Genomic DNA, 21,507 nt, shown 5'->3' on the forward strand with positions numbered 1-21,507 from the left:
TATTTGCTCTACGAAAACCATATTGCAACATTGAAAAATAAAAGCCCTAAAATTTCTGGTGTTGTACAACCTAACTTTGCAACATTTTTTTGAAGTTCTTCGCTCAGTTTCCTTATTCTCACGGGAATTAATTCGCTTGTACAAAAATCTCCCCAGGTGCATTTGTTGCAATGTGCTCATTTCACGTCGGATGGAAGCCATCCACGATGTTCATTTTATCCTTTTTAAAAAATCCAAAAATGAACATCGGTTGACTGTGCCCCTTCAACTCTTGCAGTATGGCAAGGTCTAACAGTGATAACAACAAATCTGGATGGACATTCTGGAGGTGGAATGAAAGGCAGATGTCTGGGTTAGGAATAACCGATGCATAATGAATGTGGTTAAAATACTGAATAAGGTTTGAATGTTGTATGTGAATATTCTGAAAAACGTAACTAAAATATTTTTATTTTTACAGGTAATGCCCGCTTACCTGGTAAAATGATAACCACAAATAATAGCCAAATGAAGTGGCTTATGTGGAAATGTATACCAGTCAAATACAAATTTTTTTAGCAAAAGCATTTTATTAACAAAACGATTCAGGTAGACACAGAGGATTTGAAATGGTGTAGACATCAGTACAAACACATTATGGATTGCAGTGCAATGAGAACCTGTCTAAACCGCATGTTTCAATAAACTCTATAACCCTGGTGTCTTCCTAAGCTCTGCCACCCCTATAGAAGAAGAATAATTAAAAAGGGAGGTGGGGGAAAGCAGGGAGTGCCTAAATGCCCTCATGAATGCTTTTAAGAATTGTTGCCAACGGAACGAGAGGTAGTGAAGGGGTTCCATGTTTAGGGGTTAAACTTCCTCCCTGCCCCTTAGTTTTGCACTTAGATGCTCTAGAGCGGCAGTGTTTGACAATTTATTGGCCCATTCCTGCAGTGTTGGGGGTGGATGCTCTTTCCAGTTGGCTATAATGGTGCGTTTTGCAGCAGCCAAATACTCTAAACTAATGTTTCTAAATGTGGAGGGAAAAACAGGAGAACCCGTAGAAAAATCCACGCGAACACGGGTAGAACATGCAAACTCCAAATATACAGGCATCAGGGTCGGGTTTGAACCCACGACCTGCATATCGGGCCAGATAGTTAACATCTTGCCACCGTGACACAAGCAGAACGTGTGCTCGTACCTTGGTAGAATTAGCCGCTTGTTCGATCTTCATCCCGAGGAAAGGATTTTCATGTAAAACCTACAATTGAGTTGGTCTTAGATGCTGCAAAAGTATAGAAGCTGAAATTTTAAACTTAGAATAATGGCACGACAGCCTGAGAGGATGATCGAGAGGAGGTCCACCATGAAAATAGAGAAGTGAGATCAGTGTATGTGGAGTAGTTAGATTGATTGTTGTATCACAAGATAATTTTGGATAGCTATGACTTGAAGTGAACTTAAGCCATCAGTGGTTAGAGCATAGCTGATTGTTATAAATGACTAAACCAAATGGGTGTCGAGCACTTGGTTGTGATTTAGAATTAGAATTTAATTCTAGATTTGAAGCTTTCGTGACTGCAATGATTCATACTCTTAGGTTTTTCGGTAAAGTCACGTAGGTAAAAAATAAAATAGAAATAAAATAATAAATCACGACGTTTCGGAGGCAACACAAGTCTCCATCATCAGGTGGGACCGTCACAGCTAGATGTACTGTCTCAAGTGAGACAGTACTTGAGACAGTAAATCTAGCTGTGAGACAGTACTTGATACAGTAAATCTAGCTGTGACGGTCCCACCTGATGACGGAGACTTGTGTTGCCTCCGAAACGTCGTGATTTATTATTTTATTTCAATTATTATTTCTATTATTTTATTATTATTTTTTTTACCTATGTGACTTTACCGAAAAACGTAAGAGTAGAATTATAATGTTTATTTATCTTGGAGGAATCTAGGATGTCTTGTGGGGGGGGGTCAGCAAGTTGCAACAACAAAAATTTCAGGAACCGTATGATTCCACCTTAATACTCGATATGCAAAAAAGTAAGATTTAAGGACAGAACATAATCAGAAAATCTCACCGACTCGTTGGGGGCTTTATTATGTTTCAGCCTGCCTATGTTCTCATTGCACAAAAATATACGCCCTTTCATTTACTTTACTTTTTGTTGATGTGTTACAAACTAAGGAGATGTAACAAGAATAATGGGTGTATGAAAGGAGACGCATGGTTTCCATGCGTAACAAACGCAAGCTCGTGTGTTGCATCCAATTTTAAGTTGGTGAAGACATCTTTCCACTTATCTTTTAAACGCAAAGGAATGTCAAGCATGGCTTTTCATTGACCTATACCTCATTAAAATAGCTTTTATTATAAAGAAAACCAGTTGTGACGCGAGGCCTTTTTACCTTGAAGGAGCTTCGATAATTAGTGGAATTCTATGATAATTTGCAAAGCAAATCCATGAAGAGCTTTCAGTGGTTACAGTGCTTTATTTAGCAGATTATGAATAATAAGAAACGTCTGAGAATGTTTACTCTGTCATAGTTTTTTAAAGTAATACGAACAAAGCCTCATCCTTCTTCCTTTTACCTGTCTTTCCAATTATAACCATGTCCCCCAAGCTATTCACAGACCTTCCTGTTATCCACATCTTTTCTTCCTAATATCCACACTTTTACGTGGATGAGAATATAAGAATGGTAACCCAGAAGTCCCGTGCATTTTCCCACATTTTCTGCGATCAATGCTTTAAACCCGACCTGGAAGTGATTTTTTGGAAGTGCGCAATTCATCCTATTGTAGTGACATGGAATGGATCACTGGCGCGTAGCGCTGGTTGCTGGCAGAGAATCTGCTGTTGTAGCAGCCCTGTCTGCCAGCAGGTCATGTGATAAGCGGAGAAAGGGATGTGGGGCAAAGGTGATAGAGGGGGCACGTGAGGTAAAGCCCGGGAACCTTCTAGTACGGTCTCGAAGGGGGGCGTGGCTGAAAGGGGGCGTGGCTGAAAGGGGGCGTGGCCGAAGGGGGGCGTGGCCGAAGGGGGCGTGGCCGAAGGCGGAGCGAGGCCACGCTGGGTGGATAAAAGGGGAACCCTGTTTGGAGTGGAATCTTCGTCACCGTTTTCACCTCTTCGACGTTGTTGGTCAGGCAGCCTGTTAGCTGTCACGACCATAGTGTAGTTACTCCTTGTACCTGTGAAGCCTATAATAAATAGAGTGCCTCCTAGTATTAGTGTCTCACTACACTATTATCAGCGCTGAGATTCATATAAGGTGAATAACCCAGAGGTGGAAGCAGATTTATTAAATTATCCATTGCTTTGTGTGGATAAGTAGAATAACTGAAAAATTGTGGTTAACTCATCATATCTGAAAAGAAACGCAGATCATAAGCAACTGTTATCAATCCACGAATGGACGAAGGCCTCATTTCGTCGGCATCGCTGTCGGTCCTGTGACAAACAATACACCTAGCAATTTAACACGTAGGCTTTCACGACCAATATTATTCATAATATAGGTAAATAAATACAATTACAATTCCTTATAAGGGAAACAAATACCAATGAATAACAATTGAATGATTACCAATCTATATAATTACAATACCCTCCCCCTCTTTGCCTCGAATCACTGCACCAGATTGAATTGAATTAAATGATAACGTCACCCTGCTGCTGCTCTATTTAAGACCGGAAGCAACAGGAGAGCTTCACCATTCTTGCCCGATGAAGCTGATTGTAATTATCAGCGAAACGTCGTACTCAAATTTTAAAATGCTGTTGATTCTCTCTTCAGCACACCGGTGGGCTAAAGAAGTGAATTATTTTGTACTTTGAAAAAAAAAAAGCGTGACATTTTTTACTGTTTGGCCGTGTCGGGTGGTGGAGGGTTACGACACATTTATAAATAACGCGATCTGACCCAAAAACCTATATTATGAATACACCTAGCACCGCCACACTCCTCTTTGATATACGTCCTTAGTGGCTTGTTTCTTTCCTTGGCTGCCACTCCCATCACTTGTTTTGGAAAATCAGGCATACACATGAGTGGAGTAAAATGGGTAATTTTAAATGAGGATCTGTCCATAGCATCCTATGTTTCAACCCTCATGAGGAGTTTTGACTGTGTGTCAACATTTTTAGATTTGTTTTTCTCCACATGCACATATGTTTTCATTATGGTTCTGCAAACTGACGAGGTGAAAATGTATCTACGTACGTTCTTTATTAATTCTGCCCATGTGGAAAGTATGCATGTGGTGTTGCAAGCTGGTCTGGCTCTGTCCCTATTAAAGCCGTGCTAAAGCGCCGTGTTCATGATTGTACAGGCAGGGGAGGGCTCTATTTTAATGGTTTTATTGCAGATGCCATTCCGAGATGGAATAGCCTTCTCCCAATATAGATTGCAAGCCAAGAACACTTGCTCTTACCCTCCTCACAACACTCACTTATAAAGAACACAGAGCTTGTTACTAGATTGTAGCTTGTCGGGAAATGTTACTTTTAGCCACAACCATACAATAGCATTGTCTCTGGATGTGTCTCAGGATTTACATTGTGTTAATAGAATTTGACACTGCAAGAATTACCTTGCTTTGTTTTGGTAATGTGTGTGAATCTTTGGATTATTTCAATGGGGCATGTAATTGTCTTTTAAACTAAAGCCACATATGAGTATAAATTGTATCATGATTGGACTTTGTATAGCATCTACTTCAGCTATAATTTATCGATGTTTTTAAAAGATAACACCAGCCAGCCTTATAATTTAGTTATCATTTTTGACAGATTATGCCACATTTGTCTAATATTTATGGTGGCTCAAATTGCCATGCTTTTGTGCATGTTTTAATTACTTTTTCTGTTACCTTGTCTGTTTGATTAGGCTTTGGCAACTAAAAAAGTTCACTAAGAATATGTTTAAATCAAAATACTATGCAATGGATTGCTATTATAGTTTTATTTCTCTGAGTAGTATATATCTGGTCTGTGAAAATGCGATATATTCACTCTTAAATAGACCGAGCGAGCTAATTTTAAAACTCTTCCAAGCTCCACTTTTAATTTGTGTTTTCCCAAAATAAATCACCAGTCCATTGAGAGAATTGAATGCAAACAGTTTTCGGGTTCACCACATTTGCATTTGTCTTGAGGCAATGTACTTGTCTGAATACTTGTGAAAACAACTGTGTAGAATTCAAGTGCTGTAGATTGTATGGCATTTCTTTATATTGTTTTGAAAACAAGGTTGCTCCTAAGAAAGTGTGTGTTATCCTATCCTTGTCATGTTTTAATTGTAGATGCAATGATGTTGAAATGTCTAATTCCAATAAGGTGCCCTGCTTGTAGCCCTGCTATTTTCAATTGCTGCAATTGTCGGGAAACAGTTTCGTGCTAATTTTCACTCGCAATTTAGCAACTAAGTTGCACACTACCGATTAAGCTCGTGCCTCATTATAACTATTTTAAGGTTTGGTGTATGTATCGCATTTCATTGCATCTGCTATGAAATATCCACCTTTAGTACTCTGTTGACAATACCCCCTGTACTGATTCACTCAGGAGGATGTTTGTGGTTTTCTTGTCCGAACCCTTCAGCCACTGGCAATTGCTGTCTTTGTATTCGAGTTCCTGGCCACAAAAATGAAGAACATTGAGTAACGTGGTCCATATATAGCACTCTATTAAATGTGGCTTGCACAGCTTAGTGAGCTAATGCCCAACCAAGCCTTTGTACTGAAGAGGTCCTTAATGAGATCTTGAGTTCAAGCTTCAGGTGGGCTAGGCATGAATTGGCACTACTTCCATTTCCCAATACTACGTCTCCTTCATCCAAAGCAAATCTTGAGGGTTGACTCTCTTCTTAAGCTTTTGGTATATATTGATATGTCAGTTGCGCCATGTGGTACTTAAAAAAAAACTTTTCCTCGAGGTGGCAGCATTTGTCTTGTCAGACTCCCCTTACTATAAATCCCATCGGAATTCAAAAGAATCTCCTGCGGGGCCTGATTGCGGATGTTCACTTGGCCTCTGTGTGTGTCTTTGTGCCAGGCGCACTGGAGCTGTGGGAGCTGGCAGAGAACGAGGCTTACCTTTGCAGCCGACACTGCCGCTACGAGCACAATGACATTGTCACCCGAATCAGCACGTCGGGGTCAAGGGTTGTGTCTGGCAGCCTGGACCGCAGGTGTGTTTGTGTCCCAAGCGACAAGGTTTCAGGCATTCAGACACAGCGGTGACAGAAAATATGCAGCCTTTGATGATCGTTATTTGTACACAAATCTATGCTTGGGGATTAAAAGCAGTTGTTACCCTTGTGCAATGATGTGAAGAGTAACCCGTTTGTGAAATTGTCTCTGATTGTAATCTTGAGCACTTTTAAATGAAGATGTGAGCTACAATTATGTTGCTGCGACCTGAGTAACAGAATGCTGTATCAAATAGTTGTCAAAATATGTAGGAGCAAGACAATATGAAGACCACACACTTCAATAGGTGATGTCTGGTAGTTTGCCAGTGATCTCTTGTGCTTCACAGTTTATAAAAACAATAATGAACTAGAGACCTTGAAAAAAAATGTCATTCAAAATAATTCCTTCATCAAAATCTAAAAAAAGAATAAACCTACGTGTGTCACAAATGGAATATAATTTTTTTTTAATGTGGTTGGTTTATCTAACTGTGTGGTCAGCGCAATCTCACACGACTGCAGGTTTAAGAATTGAGGGAGTTTAATCACCCAACCCCCAATAACATGCAGGAGAAAAAAAACCGAACATGCAAATCATTTATTAATGACGGAAATAATCGACAAGACTTGTTCTTTTCACAGGAGGAATGATGTTTTACACAGGTTATGCTCAGGGTGGAGGGTGTTGTTTCTCTCGCCCTCATCACCCCTACACAATACCCTCTTCTTAGGGATTCCACTTTCCCCATCCATTTGTTGTGCTCATTTCCACAGTTGACCCTTTAGCTCCTCCTGCATCCCAGTCCTTTTCCTTCCTCAGATTATTTTCACTTCCATTCTTCCTCCTGTAATGTCCTTCATCAAACCATCCTCTATACACAATCAGAGAGTATATATATATATTTTATTGTAGAAAGTTTTTGCCTTACCACGACCTCATCAGTCCAAGACAGTTGTACATTACAGCAGAGGCTGGTAACACAACAGAGCATGAGCCCCCATTCTTGTCATTGCTCTCCAGACCTTGTCAGCCTCTACTACTCCGCGGTCTGCTCTCTCATCTCTGGAGATCTGATTGGGCCCTGCATTATGGCTCTCCTCTCATTCCCTCGACACAGACCCTCGATGGCCTATTGCCGACACACACTCCTGAAGGCTAAAATAAATACATTCTAGATTAGAAGTTTTCGTGACTGCAAGGATTCATACTCTTTGGTTTTTTCGGTAAAGTCACGTATGTAAAACATTTAAATAAATTAAATCACGACGTTTCGGGCGCAACACAAGCATCCTTCTTCAGGTGGGGACAACTTAGCGAAAGCACAACGCTTAAGTGTGTTGCGCCCGAAACATCGTGATTTAATTTATTTGAATTTTTTAACTAAAATAAATTAAATTTAGATTTATAGCTTTCGTGACTGCAGGAATTCATCTTCTTGGTTCTTTCGGTAAAGTCACGTAGAAGGGAAGTAATAAAATAATAAAAATAAAACATAATAAAATAATTCTCACGACGTTTCGGCCACAACGCAAGCAGCCGTCCTCAGGTGAAGTCTTAGGGTGGTGGTTGCGATCTCCGGAGGAAACACAAGTTGCCGGCCAATGTCAGCTAGCATTTTCCAGTCGCGGGCCAAGCGCAGCTGGTCTCGCTCTATTGGTGTAGAGCCGCTCTTCGGTGGTTTAGCCCCTTCGCGGACAAAGGTCGTCCGTAAGGGGTGTGATGCTGCTGGGGGTGGTAGGGAGTTGGTGGCAGCTCGCTTGTCCTCCAGGGCGGACGCAAGGTTTTTAAGGACTTGGTTGTGACGCCAAGTGTAGCGTCCTTGGGTGAGGCTTGTTTTACACCCTGTGAGAATGTGCCTGAGGTTGGCTGGCATGGAACAGAGGGCACAGTCCGGATCTTCACCATACCATTGGTGAAGATTAACTGGTGTTGGAAGGACGTCATATGTTGCTCTGATGGAAAAGCTCAACCGCCTCGCTTCTATGGCCCACAGATCCTTCCAGCTGATCTTCCTTTTCTCCACACTGTCCCATCGAGTCCACTGTCCCTGTTTGGCAAGAGAGACTGCCTTGGCCCACCTTGCAGCCTCCTCCTGATGGCGTACTTCCTGCACTACCATCTTCCGCCGCTCTGGTGCAGTGGCCTTACTCCAAGCAGCACGGCTAGTTAGACCAAGGCCTCCTCTCCCTTGCTGAACATGACCCACAATGTCAGCATGTCTGAGGGCTGCTGTTGCCTCCTGGACTGCTTTTCCTGGCCTCCATTTGCGCCCAGTTGCCAAGGTCGGCGCGTTGTTGCTCACCACTGGGTCTCGAGATTCATTCAGTGTCATCTGGAGCCTGGTTTTTGCACACTTGAATTCCTCGGTTAGACTGGTGAGGGGCAGCTTGAGGACACCATCTCCATAGAGGTGGTAAGGCATCGTGGAACTCCGAGCCACTTCTTTAAGTAGCTCGTGACTCCTCTTTCCATGTTCTCCACTGTTGAGATTGGAACCTCATACACTGCTAGGGGCCACAACACCCGGGGTAGGAGACCAAACTGCAGACACCAGGCCTTTAACTTTCCAGGTTAAATCAGCAAGCCCCTAAAATTGTGATTGTGCTGTCTACCGAGGTGGATGATTTGTAATTTTGGAAATCCCACGGGGTTGGCATATTTTTTTTAATAAAACCCAGATGTTTTCTCTGTATTGTGTACGGTGGTGGAGTTATTATTGATATTATGCATGGGTTGAGATTTTGCAAATAGAAACATTAAATATAATATTGTTGCCTACTATAATGGAAACAACAGTAAAGTTATCATTCAGGAAGTGCATTTATAATGTCAGAAATAAGATTTTTACTTGAAAATATAAAATACATTGTTCTCACGGAAAGTGTCTTTATTTTAATACTTTTTTTACAGGGCAGTTCCACAGAAACTTAAATGTTGAGTTGAACATTTGAAAAAAAAATGAACAAGTCAATTTATTTTTACGGCTCGTAAGATTAGCTGGTGAAATGGATTTTATTTAGCTTGTGGCAAAATGTCTTTTACATAAAATTTGTTCTACAAGAGTAATTTCACATTCTTTATTTTCATAGAATTGGATTATTTTAAACTCTACCACATGATTAGTTTGTTGGCAAATAAATAATGCTGTGCTTGTGACATTCGTTATAGGGTTCAAAAGTTGGTGATGTGGATATTTGAAATGAACACTCACAAGTCTTAAAATCCACGTCTCTAGTTGTTTGAGGAATCTGGTGCACTGACCAACAATATTGTACCATGCAGTTTTTAATGTACATTTTTTTTAAAAAGAGGTGTATGTATGATGTTAATATAGCAGGATCGTTGATAAGTATCAGCGCTGTAATGTAATCTCCCAAGATTTGGTTCATATTAAAATGTATAAAGGACAAAACAACTAACGAAACCATTTTCTATTTTACCAGGTAAGGCCCAACTGAGCTATGTAGTTCTTTTTCAGAAGCAACCTGGCCACAAATGATAGCTCAATGTGGAAATTTATAGCAGCCAAATGTTCTAAACGCATGATTATAAATGTGGAAGAAAAACTGGAGGACCCGGACAAAAATCTATGTGGCCACAAGGAGTACATGCAGACTCCAAATATCCAAGCGTCAGGGCCAGGATCGAACCCAAAACCTCCTGTATACCAGTTGAGGTAGTTAACATCTTGCCACCACTTGCAGACAATGATTCACATCACATGTGGTTCGTCATTTGTATTTTAAAGAGCTCTTTTGGGATAAAAACGAATGAATCAATTAAAAAAAATACCTTTTAAAATACACAGACCCAAGGTGATCTTACTACCTGCTTAATTAATTAAATACCTCCTCCATACCAGGCAAGGGAGTTAACTTGTTGCCACCATGGCACCCCTAAGTTTCAATGTTTTTGTACTCAAGGCAGGGTTGAGTCATCCTGTAATAAAAGCATATAATATATTTTAGACTAGGCCATAGGAGAGCTGTATCCTGATATTAACGTGTAAAACATTCATAGGTATGTGAAATAGTCTTCTTTTGTGGATATGACATTGAATTTTTAATCTGGGAGCGAGTGCATGCACATATCCTTTTGCCTGCTGTAAATCGATGAAACTGACACGTGTCAAATTAATCTTCAGGTGTTGGGATACTCGGCTGTTACAGATTGAATTGTGAGATGTTTTTGCAGTTAGATTTGTGTGGTTCAATTTTGAAAAATGTACCCACTGGTTTTTAAGAAAAACATGGGATTGACGGCATCCCTTCAGTGTTTTGAGCAACTTATCCTTGTCATACAGAATACGCGATGTCCCTGTTCTTGAGATGCATGTTAAGAGCTGTTAGCAGGGAGCAACGAGCACCAGAAGTGATTTGAACTTACTTTTTTCAATGGATGGACAATGCTACCAGTGTGATTTTTTTACACACTCGACTTGCAATCTAGACCACTCCTGGTTCGATTCCATCTCCCGGCATGGCATCTCCCAGCATACTAGTACAGCACACCGGTGTGTTGGAGAGTAAACCCACAACATTTACAATTCGAGTACGACGTTTCGAGTATGACGTTTAATGAATGTGCCCATTGTTTCAACTGCCATGGCGTGAAATCGAACCAGCAGCCTCTGGATTGCCAGTCCAGGGTGCGAATCATTACACCCCCGCAACACTCCTATTTAAAGAGTGTCAGATATTAATATAAAATATCTAGCGAAGGTCAAATAGGTTTTATTGTTATTTCGACAATCATTTCGTCAATGCTGTATTGCAAACTTTATCCATCCACGAATTTACTTCTACATCAGCCAGACAAAATCAGCGCTATCTATGTCATTGTCCTGTACTCTGCGATATTTCAAGCTTGATTAATGTGTTTAAAAATAAAAGGATATAGCAGCGGGTAACACTACCATCTGCCTCGGTTTGACAGGTTGAGTACTCGCGCTGTCTTTAACATTCCAACTGTGACGTGTGCCCTAGTGTGAAGGTGTGGGACCTGGCAGAGCTCAAAGTGGTGTCGTCATATCGTGGTAAGTCACTTATGTTAATAGTTGGCTTTTTTTCAAGAGCGTTTAAAAATGACAAATTGACAAGCGCGGTCTAAAAATTAATTTCTGTTCCACCCACACCATATGCAATGCTTTCCACCTACAGATAAGGGGACACATTGTCTGGCATGCCAAGTAAGCGTGGGTGCTCGCGAGTGCGTGTTGCGCGGCAGGGGCGCAGTGGTTAGCGCATTGCGCGACCTGAGGTTTTGTTTCTTGGCCAAGACTAACATCGGTGGCAAGCGATATCTGAACCGGTTCTGGACCTCTACTTGGTCAGATCAGCGTTACAGAAGTACTCGTTGCAGTGAGTGAACATCAGCACTGAGGAGGCAATGGCAGGACTGGCCTTGTAGCTGGCCGCACCATCATCCCCTCCCCCGTGTGCTCTTTTCCAGCCTTGGGTGCACTAATAGATTTTTGCCCCAATGCTGTTATGCTATACAGGGGAACTTTGTCTTTTGTGCCCATGCGATTGATTTAAACACTGCATGTGCCTGAGTGCCTATATATGCAAGTGTGTTCAGTGCACTTTGTAATGTAAATAATCATGCTTGATTAATTGAAAACAGATTAAGGTAATTAATTAAGCAGTGACTAATACCACCTTGGGTCCGTGTATTCTTAAAGGTCTTTTTTAATTGCTTCTTTAGCTTGTATCCCACAAAAGATTTTTACACTTCAAATTACGAACCACAGGTGATGAGTCATTGTCTGAAAGTGGTGGCAAGATGTTAACTACTTCATATGGTATACAGGAGGTTGTGGGTTTGATCCTGACACTGACACCTGTATATTTGGAGTTTGCGTATTTTTCCTGGTGGTCGTGTGGATTTTTATCTGGGTCCTTCGGTTTTTCCCTCCACATTTAGAAACATTTCCACATGATAAGTCACTTAATTGGGTTATCATTTGTGACCAGGTCGCTTCTGAAAAAGAGCTATATAGCTCAGTGGGCCTTACCTGGTAAAATAAATCTAGTTGCCTTGGTGATTCGTTGATTTGAAAATCTGTATTCAAAATTAGGAGAGCATGTGCTCGCTCTCAGACGATAATTACTAAAGCACGCAGGAAGGCAGCCAGGCAGTGAGCCAGCGCCAAATCCCCCCCTCCCCAAAGCTCTGCAGTCCTCAATATATTGAGGTGTTATTGGATTACACTGGTCAACAAAAAAAAATTCTGGCCTGGACTTTTGCAGCTGTTTTAGACTAATTTCAGGGTGCTGATTACAAATATGATCTCAGATTTGCTCTATCACATCTCATTTTATGCTATCGGCATACCCCATTTTCATTGATTTTACCCGAAATTAACTCTGTCACTTATGATTGCAAGTTGTTGCGAGTCAGTGACTGCCTTAGTGATAAAATATGGTGCTGTATTTTTAGGATAGTGTGTTTATAATATAATTTTATGTAGATATCCACATTTATTTAATATTTTTCTTCTGCAGTTTTTATTGAAAATGCAATATTTGATATCTCAAAAACTGATGCCAGATTTGGAATCAGCATCCCAAAATTAACTTTAAACCGTTGGAATACCTTATGCCAGAAAAAGTGTGTTGACCAGTGTAAATAATGAGTGTTTCCATGTGGGAGGAAACTGGAGTACCTGGAGAAAACCCATGTGTGCGAAGGGGGACACACCATCCCATACAGAAGGAACAGGTGGATTCAACTTGTTTGCTGAACTGCCTTCAGGCAAGCCAGAGTATGGTTCCTCAATGCCCAGCATTTGCCCAATCCACCAACCCTCGGCCTCCACAGCATTGTATTTGCAGGCATGCATCACCACCACCTAGTTTACATTTCATTAATTTATAATGTGATATATTGAACATAATTAACATAATTTGTACTTGTCGTAAAGTCCTTAATGCAGTATATTCACAGATTACATTTATATTTACCCACAGGCACTCCATTTAAAATAGCTTTGTTAGACTTGTGCAAAAATAAACAAGTGTATATTAGTCAAACCTTCGATGCACTTGTTTTGCACTATACATGGTTTTCTTTTTTTCATTACCATGTTATATACTTGTCCTTTCTTTTGTAGGTTACCTTATATAGATGACACGTAAATGTCAAAATGAATGCATTGTACCTTTATAATGTACGACGCTATCAGCATGTTTTTTCCTCTGCATGCAAACAATATTATTGCAAATATAGTACATGTGTTGCATACACTTAGAAGGCTTTTAGCAGATCCTGTGCCACATATTTCACCGACTGGTACATTAGTCCAAGGCATTGCAAGTATCGTTTTCACAAAGCATTTGTATTTTTTTTACAGATAGGAATTTCTATTTTCTTGTTCTTGAGGTTTCGGGTGGCTGTTGATGGCAGGCGTTAACCCAGTTTCGTTGCAAGCGCGTGGTCCCCACTGCAGTATTGGGGGATATAATTGTATTCTCGTAGAAAATGTATCTCGCGCTTAATTGTCGTTCGTGCAACGAGATCGCTGCAGCAAGCTCGAGGCTTCTGAGGTTCACTGCGTACACTTTTGTTGCTCTGCATCCAATGCGGATTTTTCACCCTCCTTTCAAAGACTTACAAAAATCAGCAGGTGGCAGTATTGCATCTTTTGTTTATAGGCCCCTCTGAAGACAACAATGGGATACAACAATGATATGTTGACAGCTTTGCGTTATTTATTTATTTACTTCAAATATATATTCATTTGAAACCCTCTTTGGTTCAGCATTAGTCTGTAAATATTGTAGGAATTCAACTTTGTCGTATTGCATTGAGAGTGGTTGTTTTCATGATCCAGATAGAACTTAATATGCATTGAAATGAATTCAGTGAAACCCCCGTGACACATTGGACAGCCTGGACAGAAGTCAAGGGAAGACAAACGTCAAGCCCTTAACTCATAAGCGTTGCCAGCAGAAGTGTCGCCTGCAGCGGACTGCAGGGCAAGGGTTGTGGTCTTGCATCCGCATGCGTGACTTCGCCGCTACATTGATTTCCTACCCATAGCAAGGCGACTTGGGAGGAAGAAAAAAAAATATATAAAAGGTTAGGAATTCACAGCTCATTTCCTTTCTTTCATCCCCAAATTGTTTGTCATGAGCTGGCTCAAAGGCTGCCGGTGCAGTGCAGTGATTGATAACTGGCTGCGAGGAAACCGAGGGGAGAGCCCAGTGTTGCTGTGGGTGGGAGATGTTGTTTCAAAACACTTAAAAGGAACAAGCGTCCCTCACCTTCAGACATTCACCTTGAGAGAATCCCATTGGTAATGTTTCTTGAGAGAATCCCATTTGGAATGTTTCTTGTCGTGTGTGTGGGGATATCTGAAAAAAAAGTTAAATATCATTGATTGTAATGGTCAATGATCAAGCGTTTTTTACATAAGGTTTCCAGGTATGTCAGAAGGAATGAAAAAAAACTAGGATATTCCTAAGAGTTACAGCATATTAAAGCAGTTGAGGGATTATACCACATTTCTAGCAGATGGTACTTGTGATTTTTTTGAAAGTTTTTTTGTTATGTTTTGTTTCCCTGTGTTTTGAATTTATTGATTGCGTGATCCACCCAAGGTCATATTACATTTCCTTTTTCTTTGATGCAAAGATATGTTTGCTTTGCAATATACTGTTTAATCACGTTCAGATTACTCCTGCACCTTTGGAATGTGTCCGTTTTATATTTTCATGGTGTCCTTTCTGAGCCCTGCAAAATGGTAATACATACAAAGCTTGATAATGTGAGGGCAATGTACCACTTTAGTGAGAAATGTTGTTGTAGGTCCGTGGTGTTGACTTTGTATTCTTCTGGATGACCTGGGTTGAGTCTTGTATGGAAATGCTTCATAAATATTTGACGACAATTAGCATCTGATTTCATACTTTTAGCGCTCCATCATACAAAATTGACTTAATATTGTTGTGCGATATTAAACATTTATTTTCTTTCCTTACAATGACAGCTTCATCTGTAAATGCCTTTAGATGCTTATTTTGGTTAATGGACACTGTAACCAGCCAAGCGCATTCAACAGAGAAATTAGGTCGTGTCAGGTTCAGTTAATGATGACTTTATGTAAGCTCTGGATTTGTAGGAATAACATTGTGCCTGAGGAATGAAAAAATGCGTGTTACGGTATTGCAAACGTGTAGCCTGCTTGCATGTTTTGTAACTCGTCAATTTTTTTGCACCTTGTTGAATTTAGCATAGTGTCTGTAAGTATAGGGCTTGGTATCAGCAAAAAAGGTTCCACTGGCCAAATCTAACAGCTGTGCATGAGAATTTAAAGAAATAATCTTAGTTACAACTTGCACCGGTCCTTGAAAACGAAACTTTACAGGATATTTGGAGTTGTAAATTTTAAGCGAGTGAAATTTAATTCGTAGAATAAACTTGAATCGTACTCTGATTTTTCCATTCGATAAAAGGTTTAAAGGCTTTACTTGGTAACGTTTCTCACTGCTAGATATCTTAATCTCTGTCACGAATATGTTTTTTTTTTCTAAGCCGTGTGGGAATCATTTTGTTGATGCCGTCGTAAAAAGGAAGGAAACTGCTGAACATATCAATCGTAACAATGAGAAGTTTGGGTAGGATCAGTTGCTCGGAGGAATAATGATATGAGATGGTCGGCTCGTTTTAATGTATGGATGTAAGTATGTTTAACTTATTGGTTCTTTCGGTAAAATCACGTAGAAGGGAAATAATAAAATAATGCTAATAAAACAATAACATTCTCACGACGTTTAGATTGCAACACAAGCAATCGTCATCAGGTGTTGTTATTATTTACCTTCTACGTGACTTTACTGAAGGAACCAATAATATGAATCCCTGCAGTCACAAAAGCTTTAAATCGAAATTTATGTTTAACTTCTTTCGCACCGAATGTAGCCAACCGCGTTAATTGAAGGCTATTGGAAGTCACATTCTTTAAATAACAGATTGCGTAATAAATTTGAGGCACATGCCAAGTAAGTTTATACCCGGTTGTGTGTGGGCTTCCTAGGTCTTTAGCCATAGGTTTAAAAAGGTGTGCTGCTGATGACTGGTTTAGGACTGAATGAATGAACTCAACCCTAATTCTTTTAATGCTGATCGCTCTCAAAGCTATTCAGTGCGACATCTCACCATGACCCAGTTTTGCTTGCGAAAGTGCGTATGCACGAGAGTCGTAATTGATTTATCCGCGTGTTCGAGAAGTGGTGTTAAATGCAAATCAAATCGCTTGGCCACATTTCACCACGTTGGACTTCAGTGCAATTAAATAATTAGCATTTTCTAAATTAGTTTTTTTTTTAATATGTGCACGCAGGCCCCCACCTTCCCCATTAAGAGAAACCTGCCCATTGCTTCAACTGCTGTGCAGGAGATCAAACAATCTCTGGAATGCAAGTTGTGTTAACGAATGCAATTTTAGCGAGATATCTGGATATTTTTTTATTAATATTTGGGTATGCCTTTAATTGAAGAGCAAACAATGCATTTTAAAGCTCATAGAAAACCTGCGATTCGTTTTTTTTAATGGTAAATAAAACAAATGCGTGTGTTATGCTCTCATGGATACTCCGGTATTTGACTTTATTTGCAAAGTTTAGGTGGGGAGATGGTCACATGCAGATTACTGTGTATGTGACATGTGATCGTTGAGCAGTTGACGTGTGAAAGTGGTGATTATAGTAAATGATCCACCAAAAAACTGGGTCACATGTTGGTCATAAAATAAATACTTAGTTTGGTGTTTCACTGATTTTTTTACTTGATCCCTGAATGTTCTATTTGGGGTTTTTATGTTTTTTTTCCATTTATTTTCCATCATTTCTGGGCTAATGTTGGTTATTTCTTTCCAACGTTCTCCCCTTTGCCCATGCTCATTCTCGCACGTTGCTTTGCGCCCATAAAGGTGCTGACTTTTCACGGCTGATTGGCATGCCAGTTAATGCTGCCAATACAGTATTTATGTGCATACCTTTGGAATCCATTAGGGTTATGCAAAGCTGCAGCTGGTAATTTAAACATAAATAACCAGCACAACTATCAAAGGCACTCGCTCATCCTAGATGTGCGCAAATATTGTTAGTTGCTGTGACAGTCCTGTGAGAAGTGTGCAACAATGCAGATTATTTTTGACTTATTGGGATATTTTTTTCGTGAAAAAAAGTAGCCAATTAGTATACTACTCTGTGCTAAAATGTATGCAAACATTGCAGCATCGAAATGTCAAGAGCAACTTTAGGGATGGCTCTGAAGGTCATTAGAGCGTGAATGTCATCAACTGGTGTACAGTGTTTAAGGATTGCCGGGAGTAGAATACAGCAAATTAAAACAATTTGTGTGTTAGCACCTTCCCTTTAACACGTTAACAGTCAAGTATCCCGAGTCATGATGATTAGATTTATGCAGATTAGGTGATGGTTCGGGAAGAAACATTTTTAAATAAAGCATACATTCAGCGAGGCTCAACCGCTACCTACCCTGGTGTTTGTATTTGAAGAGATGTTTTAATTTTTTACAATGTAGTTTATCAAATATGTATATTTATAATCCTTACAGCACTTAACTATTTATAATATTTTCAAAATACGTATACAAATGCTTAATAAATGTAGAATATGCAGTAAATATTTAATGCAACAATCCAGATGTAACACACAGCATTGGATTCATTTGCATTGCACATTTTTTAGGATCAAAATTAGCTTGGGGGGAAAAAAAATCTGAAATTTAAATAGTTTGTTTTGGCATATTGAACAAACACTTATTTTTCTTCTAAAACATGGTTATATTTTAACCGACACCACCCGTATTAATCTCCACCGGTGCCGCATCGTTGCGAGACACATCCATAGAGCACTACATAAACAGCGTCAGCACTTGAACCGTACGGTGATTGAACCAGCAGCACCGACTGTCATTGTACTGCGAGACACGTTTTTGAAAGCCGAATTTCCATATTTCCATGGATACCCCTGTCTTCGTGTCTTGTCATGTGCACTATGGTGCATTCCGTGCCGACATCAGGATGTAATCCGGCAATCAGACGATCCCACTGCACAAAGCCAAGTTTTGCGAGTGTATGCTGTTCTCCTTTAACCGTGTCCTGTGCAATGCACTCCAGATATTTGTTAGAAATATTCCCATGAATTAGATTTTTTCTAATCTAAAAAGCCCTCTTTTTCACTTCATCGATTACATCGGTTGCATGGCTTCCGTCTACTGCTTTTATTTGTGTCAGAGCTTTGCACCGAGTCAATAAAAACTGCTGTAAAGCCAGTGTGTCCTGCTCTTAAAAGCATGGTTGAATGCTCAATAACACCTATGATCATTGTAGGGTTAATGAGCCCATGCTGTTAATTGGCTGCTGTGAAATTCTTCCTCAGGGCTTTGTGATGCTTGCTGTTTGTGATTACACCCGGGGGATTACTCTGTGTACAAGTTGGAAGCCATCAGTGATCAAAAACTCTTTTGTCATTTCCTGGATATAACTTTTGCATTCTGCAGACCACACACGTATATGCACGCACGATGTGAGTGCACATGACGGGCTAGTGCTGTAGTTATATATTTCTTATTTACAGCCATGCAGACAAAATTATGGAAGTTGTGTGTGCTTGTTTCTAAAACTCTACATTTTACATACAACCCATTAACTGCCATGTGTTCAGCTGCTAGGAAAGGGTTGACATCTTTACCCATGCATTTACATCCTTTTTTACCTTTATCACCCAAGCCCTATATAACAATTTTGTCATGAACAACAATACTTTTCCATGGTTTCTTGATGTACATTAATCACACAAGCCCTTTTGGACCCATGTACTTAACCTTCAACAATGCGAGTTTGACCCCAATGAAGCTTGGAGAGCTGAACGCAGTTCAAAAGGCCCCAAACAAAAACACCTCATGAAAGAGCCAATGCACAAGATCCCTGGGTTTGATCTTGCATGAAGCTCATGGTCAACCCTAAACCGCATCCGCACAAACCATGGAAGATGCGGATACCTGATGCACAAATGGAAAATGTAAAACTCTCCAGTTTGCAACTGTTATCCAAAACAGACCTTCCAACATATAACCACACAATGCTCGATCCACAAATTCGAAGGAGACATCACAGCGATACACTTTGCTGCTCCTGAAGCGGTTATCTGGCTTGACCACCTGAATGTGAAATTGTTGTTGCTCTGCATCTACATCAGCCGTACGAAAGAAGAAGAAGATGGAGCTTTTTTTAAGGCATTCAAATGTTTCTTGCTTGTTGTCACATTTTTAGAATTCTTGTCACGTGCGTTGTTTTTGTAGGTCATTCTGCTTCCGTGGACTGTGTCTCCTTCTCGCCACATGATGACAACTTATTCCTCTCCTGTTCTCAGGCAAGTTGCAATGCTTTTAGCATAGGGCTTTTCATCATGTGACCTCCTATTCCCCTCTCCTGCTATATATCGCTGGCCCTTGAACACTCACCTACTTGTTAACTCACCCATCAACAAGATACATTACGTTCCTGTCACTAGCATTAGTTATCCTTTCTCTGGCTTATCTGCTTATGTAATATACCTTTTTAATTATTAGGTATTCTTTTAAGTGCTCGAATTTTTCAAGTTTGATGTAAATTTGTGTTCATAAATGTTGGTTACTGGTAATTAGCAATTCTTAAATTATGCAAAATGTGTTTATTAAAATAGCTTTTCTTACGAGCGCTTTCTGTCCGTGCACTTATATTTGTTTTAAAATTGAATTCTGTTCTTACAGCTTTCATGATTTATGCAATTTCAACAGGATGGAAAGATTATGCTCTGGGACCTCAGAAAGGCCAAGCCAGCCGTTGTGATGGGTGAGAATCTCATGTGACACTCGCCACTTACTGTGCATTGTCGCCTATATTGCAGGTGCATACGTGAAAGAACCTGGCAACTGTGCTGTCAAGTTGCAGTGTGACGGAAATCTTGTTTCAAGTACTGCGCCAGGCAAATAGTGTTTATTGCAACGCCAGTGCCAGGTCAGCTGCCGTGGAAGCAACCTGCAGCTGGCTTATCACCAAAGTGGCAGATGGAACATGTTCTCTCCTTTTATCCCTTTTATTCCTTTGAGCATTATATTTTCATGTTATGCTTTATCAGCTTACATAGCGGAATTTTTTGAAAAAAACATATTTCACTCCCATCTGTTTATTTAAGGCATGCATGAGGCTGTTGACATTTACCTCCAAAGACTTAAAAAAAAAATAATGTTCGACATTCAGGGAAGGTTTTTGTAACTATTAGTTACGAGTGGCTGGAAATAGGTCAAGCAGAGCCAGCCTTCGATTTCACACGAACAATCTGGGCAGAGTCCTTCATAGTTAAACAGGGGGCATATCACCACTGTATTTGGTCATTTAAACTCAAGTACATTGGTTATTTATATTAAACTTGAAATTACATGGCCATTCGTATTTTAGCTGAGGTAAGGCATTAGAATGTGTGGTATCAGTACTCAAATTATAATAAAAAATACGAAATGTAAATATATGTACATAATAAGACATTAGTGTTGGTAAATGTGTGCATTTTTCATGGTTTGTCTCCATTAATGACTGAAGCTGTATTTATATATGAACTATCCTGTAGATTATAACATCTACACATACAGTTACAATAAAAATGATTATGGTGCCAAAATCAGAGGTGAGCTGGAAAATTAATAATTAAAACCTACAAAAGTATCACAAGAAATCTCTTTTTAGAACTCTGCCTGTAGCACAGCATGGTGCGTTTACATAATTTGGAGAGGGCTTTATTAGAATGATTATATAATTGCTGTGGCTGATGGATCTGGCATGCAGCATGATTATTAAGGTCACTATGGGGTAAGCACATTCATTGGGCACCACATCTGTAATTGACAGCTGGGAATGAGGTACATGCATGGGTCTTAAAATGCGGGCAGTACTCCAGTTAACAGCCAGCAAAACATGCCTCGCTAACATTGGACGACACACTTAATTTGGATTAATGGAAATGTTGAGAATATTATTTCTAATGGTAATTATTATCGTGAGTATTTTTGGTTATTTATTAAGCGCACTGAGGAGAAAAGCGTGTTTTTTACGCTCCAGGAAGATTGAGAGGTAATTAGAATGCAGGCTGTGTGCGGCTATAATGGGCTCTGTGCATTGTTTTTTTATTCCAAAAACGATATTCAGCAACCTTCTTTATTTAGGTGAAGGTTATGTCTCAAATGAATTTCTGGCTGCCAGAGAAGTCTGACCAAAAAGGCAGGTGAGAAGTGAATACCACGCACGCGGTAAA

The 21,507-nt window shown here is 40.0% G+C and overlaps 1 protein-coding gene across 1 annotated transcript in view; it reads left to right on the plus strand.

Moving 5' to 3' along the window:
- WDR77 (WD repeat domain 77) overlaps positions 1-21,507 on the plus strand; it is a 57,208-nt gene that overhangs the window by 13,061 nt on the left and 22,640 nt on the right. The window contains exons 4-7 of the mRNA XM_078859091.1: positions 6,048-6,183; positions 11,173-11,222; positions 19,520-19,590; positions 19,997-20,051. Of these exons, the coding sequence (XP_078715217.1) occupies positions 6,048-6,183; positions 11,173-11,222; positions 19,520-19,590; positions 19,997-20,051 (312 nt within the window). The remainder of the gene's footprint in view (positions 1-6,047; positions 6,184-11,172; positions 11,223-19,519; positions 19,591-19,996; positions 20,052-21,507) is intronic.

This window comes from Lampetra fluviatilis, chromosome 8, assembly GCF_964198595.1.
Source record: "Lampetra fluviatilis chromosome 8, kcLamFluv1.1, whole genome shotgun sequence".
NCBI classification, from domain to species: Eukaryota; Metazoa; Chordata; class Hyperoartia; order Petromyzontiformes; family Petromyzontidae; genus Lampetra; species Lampetra fluviatilis.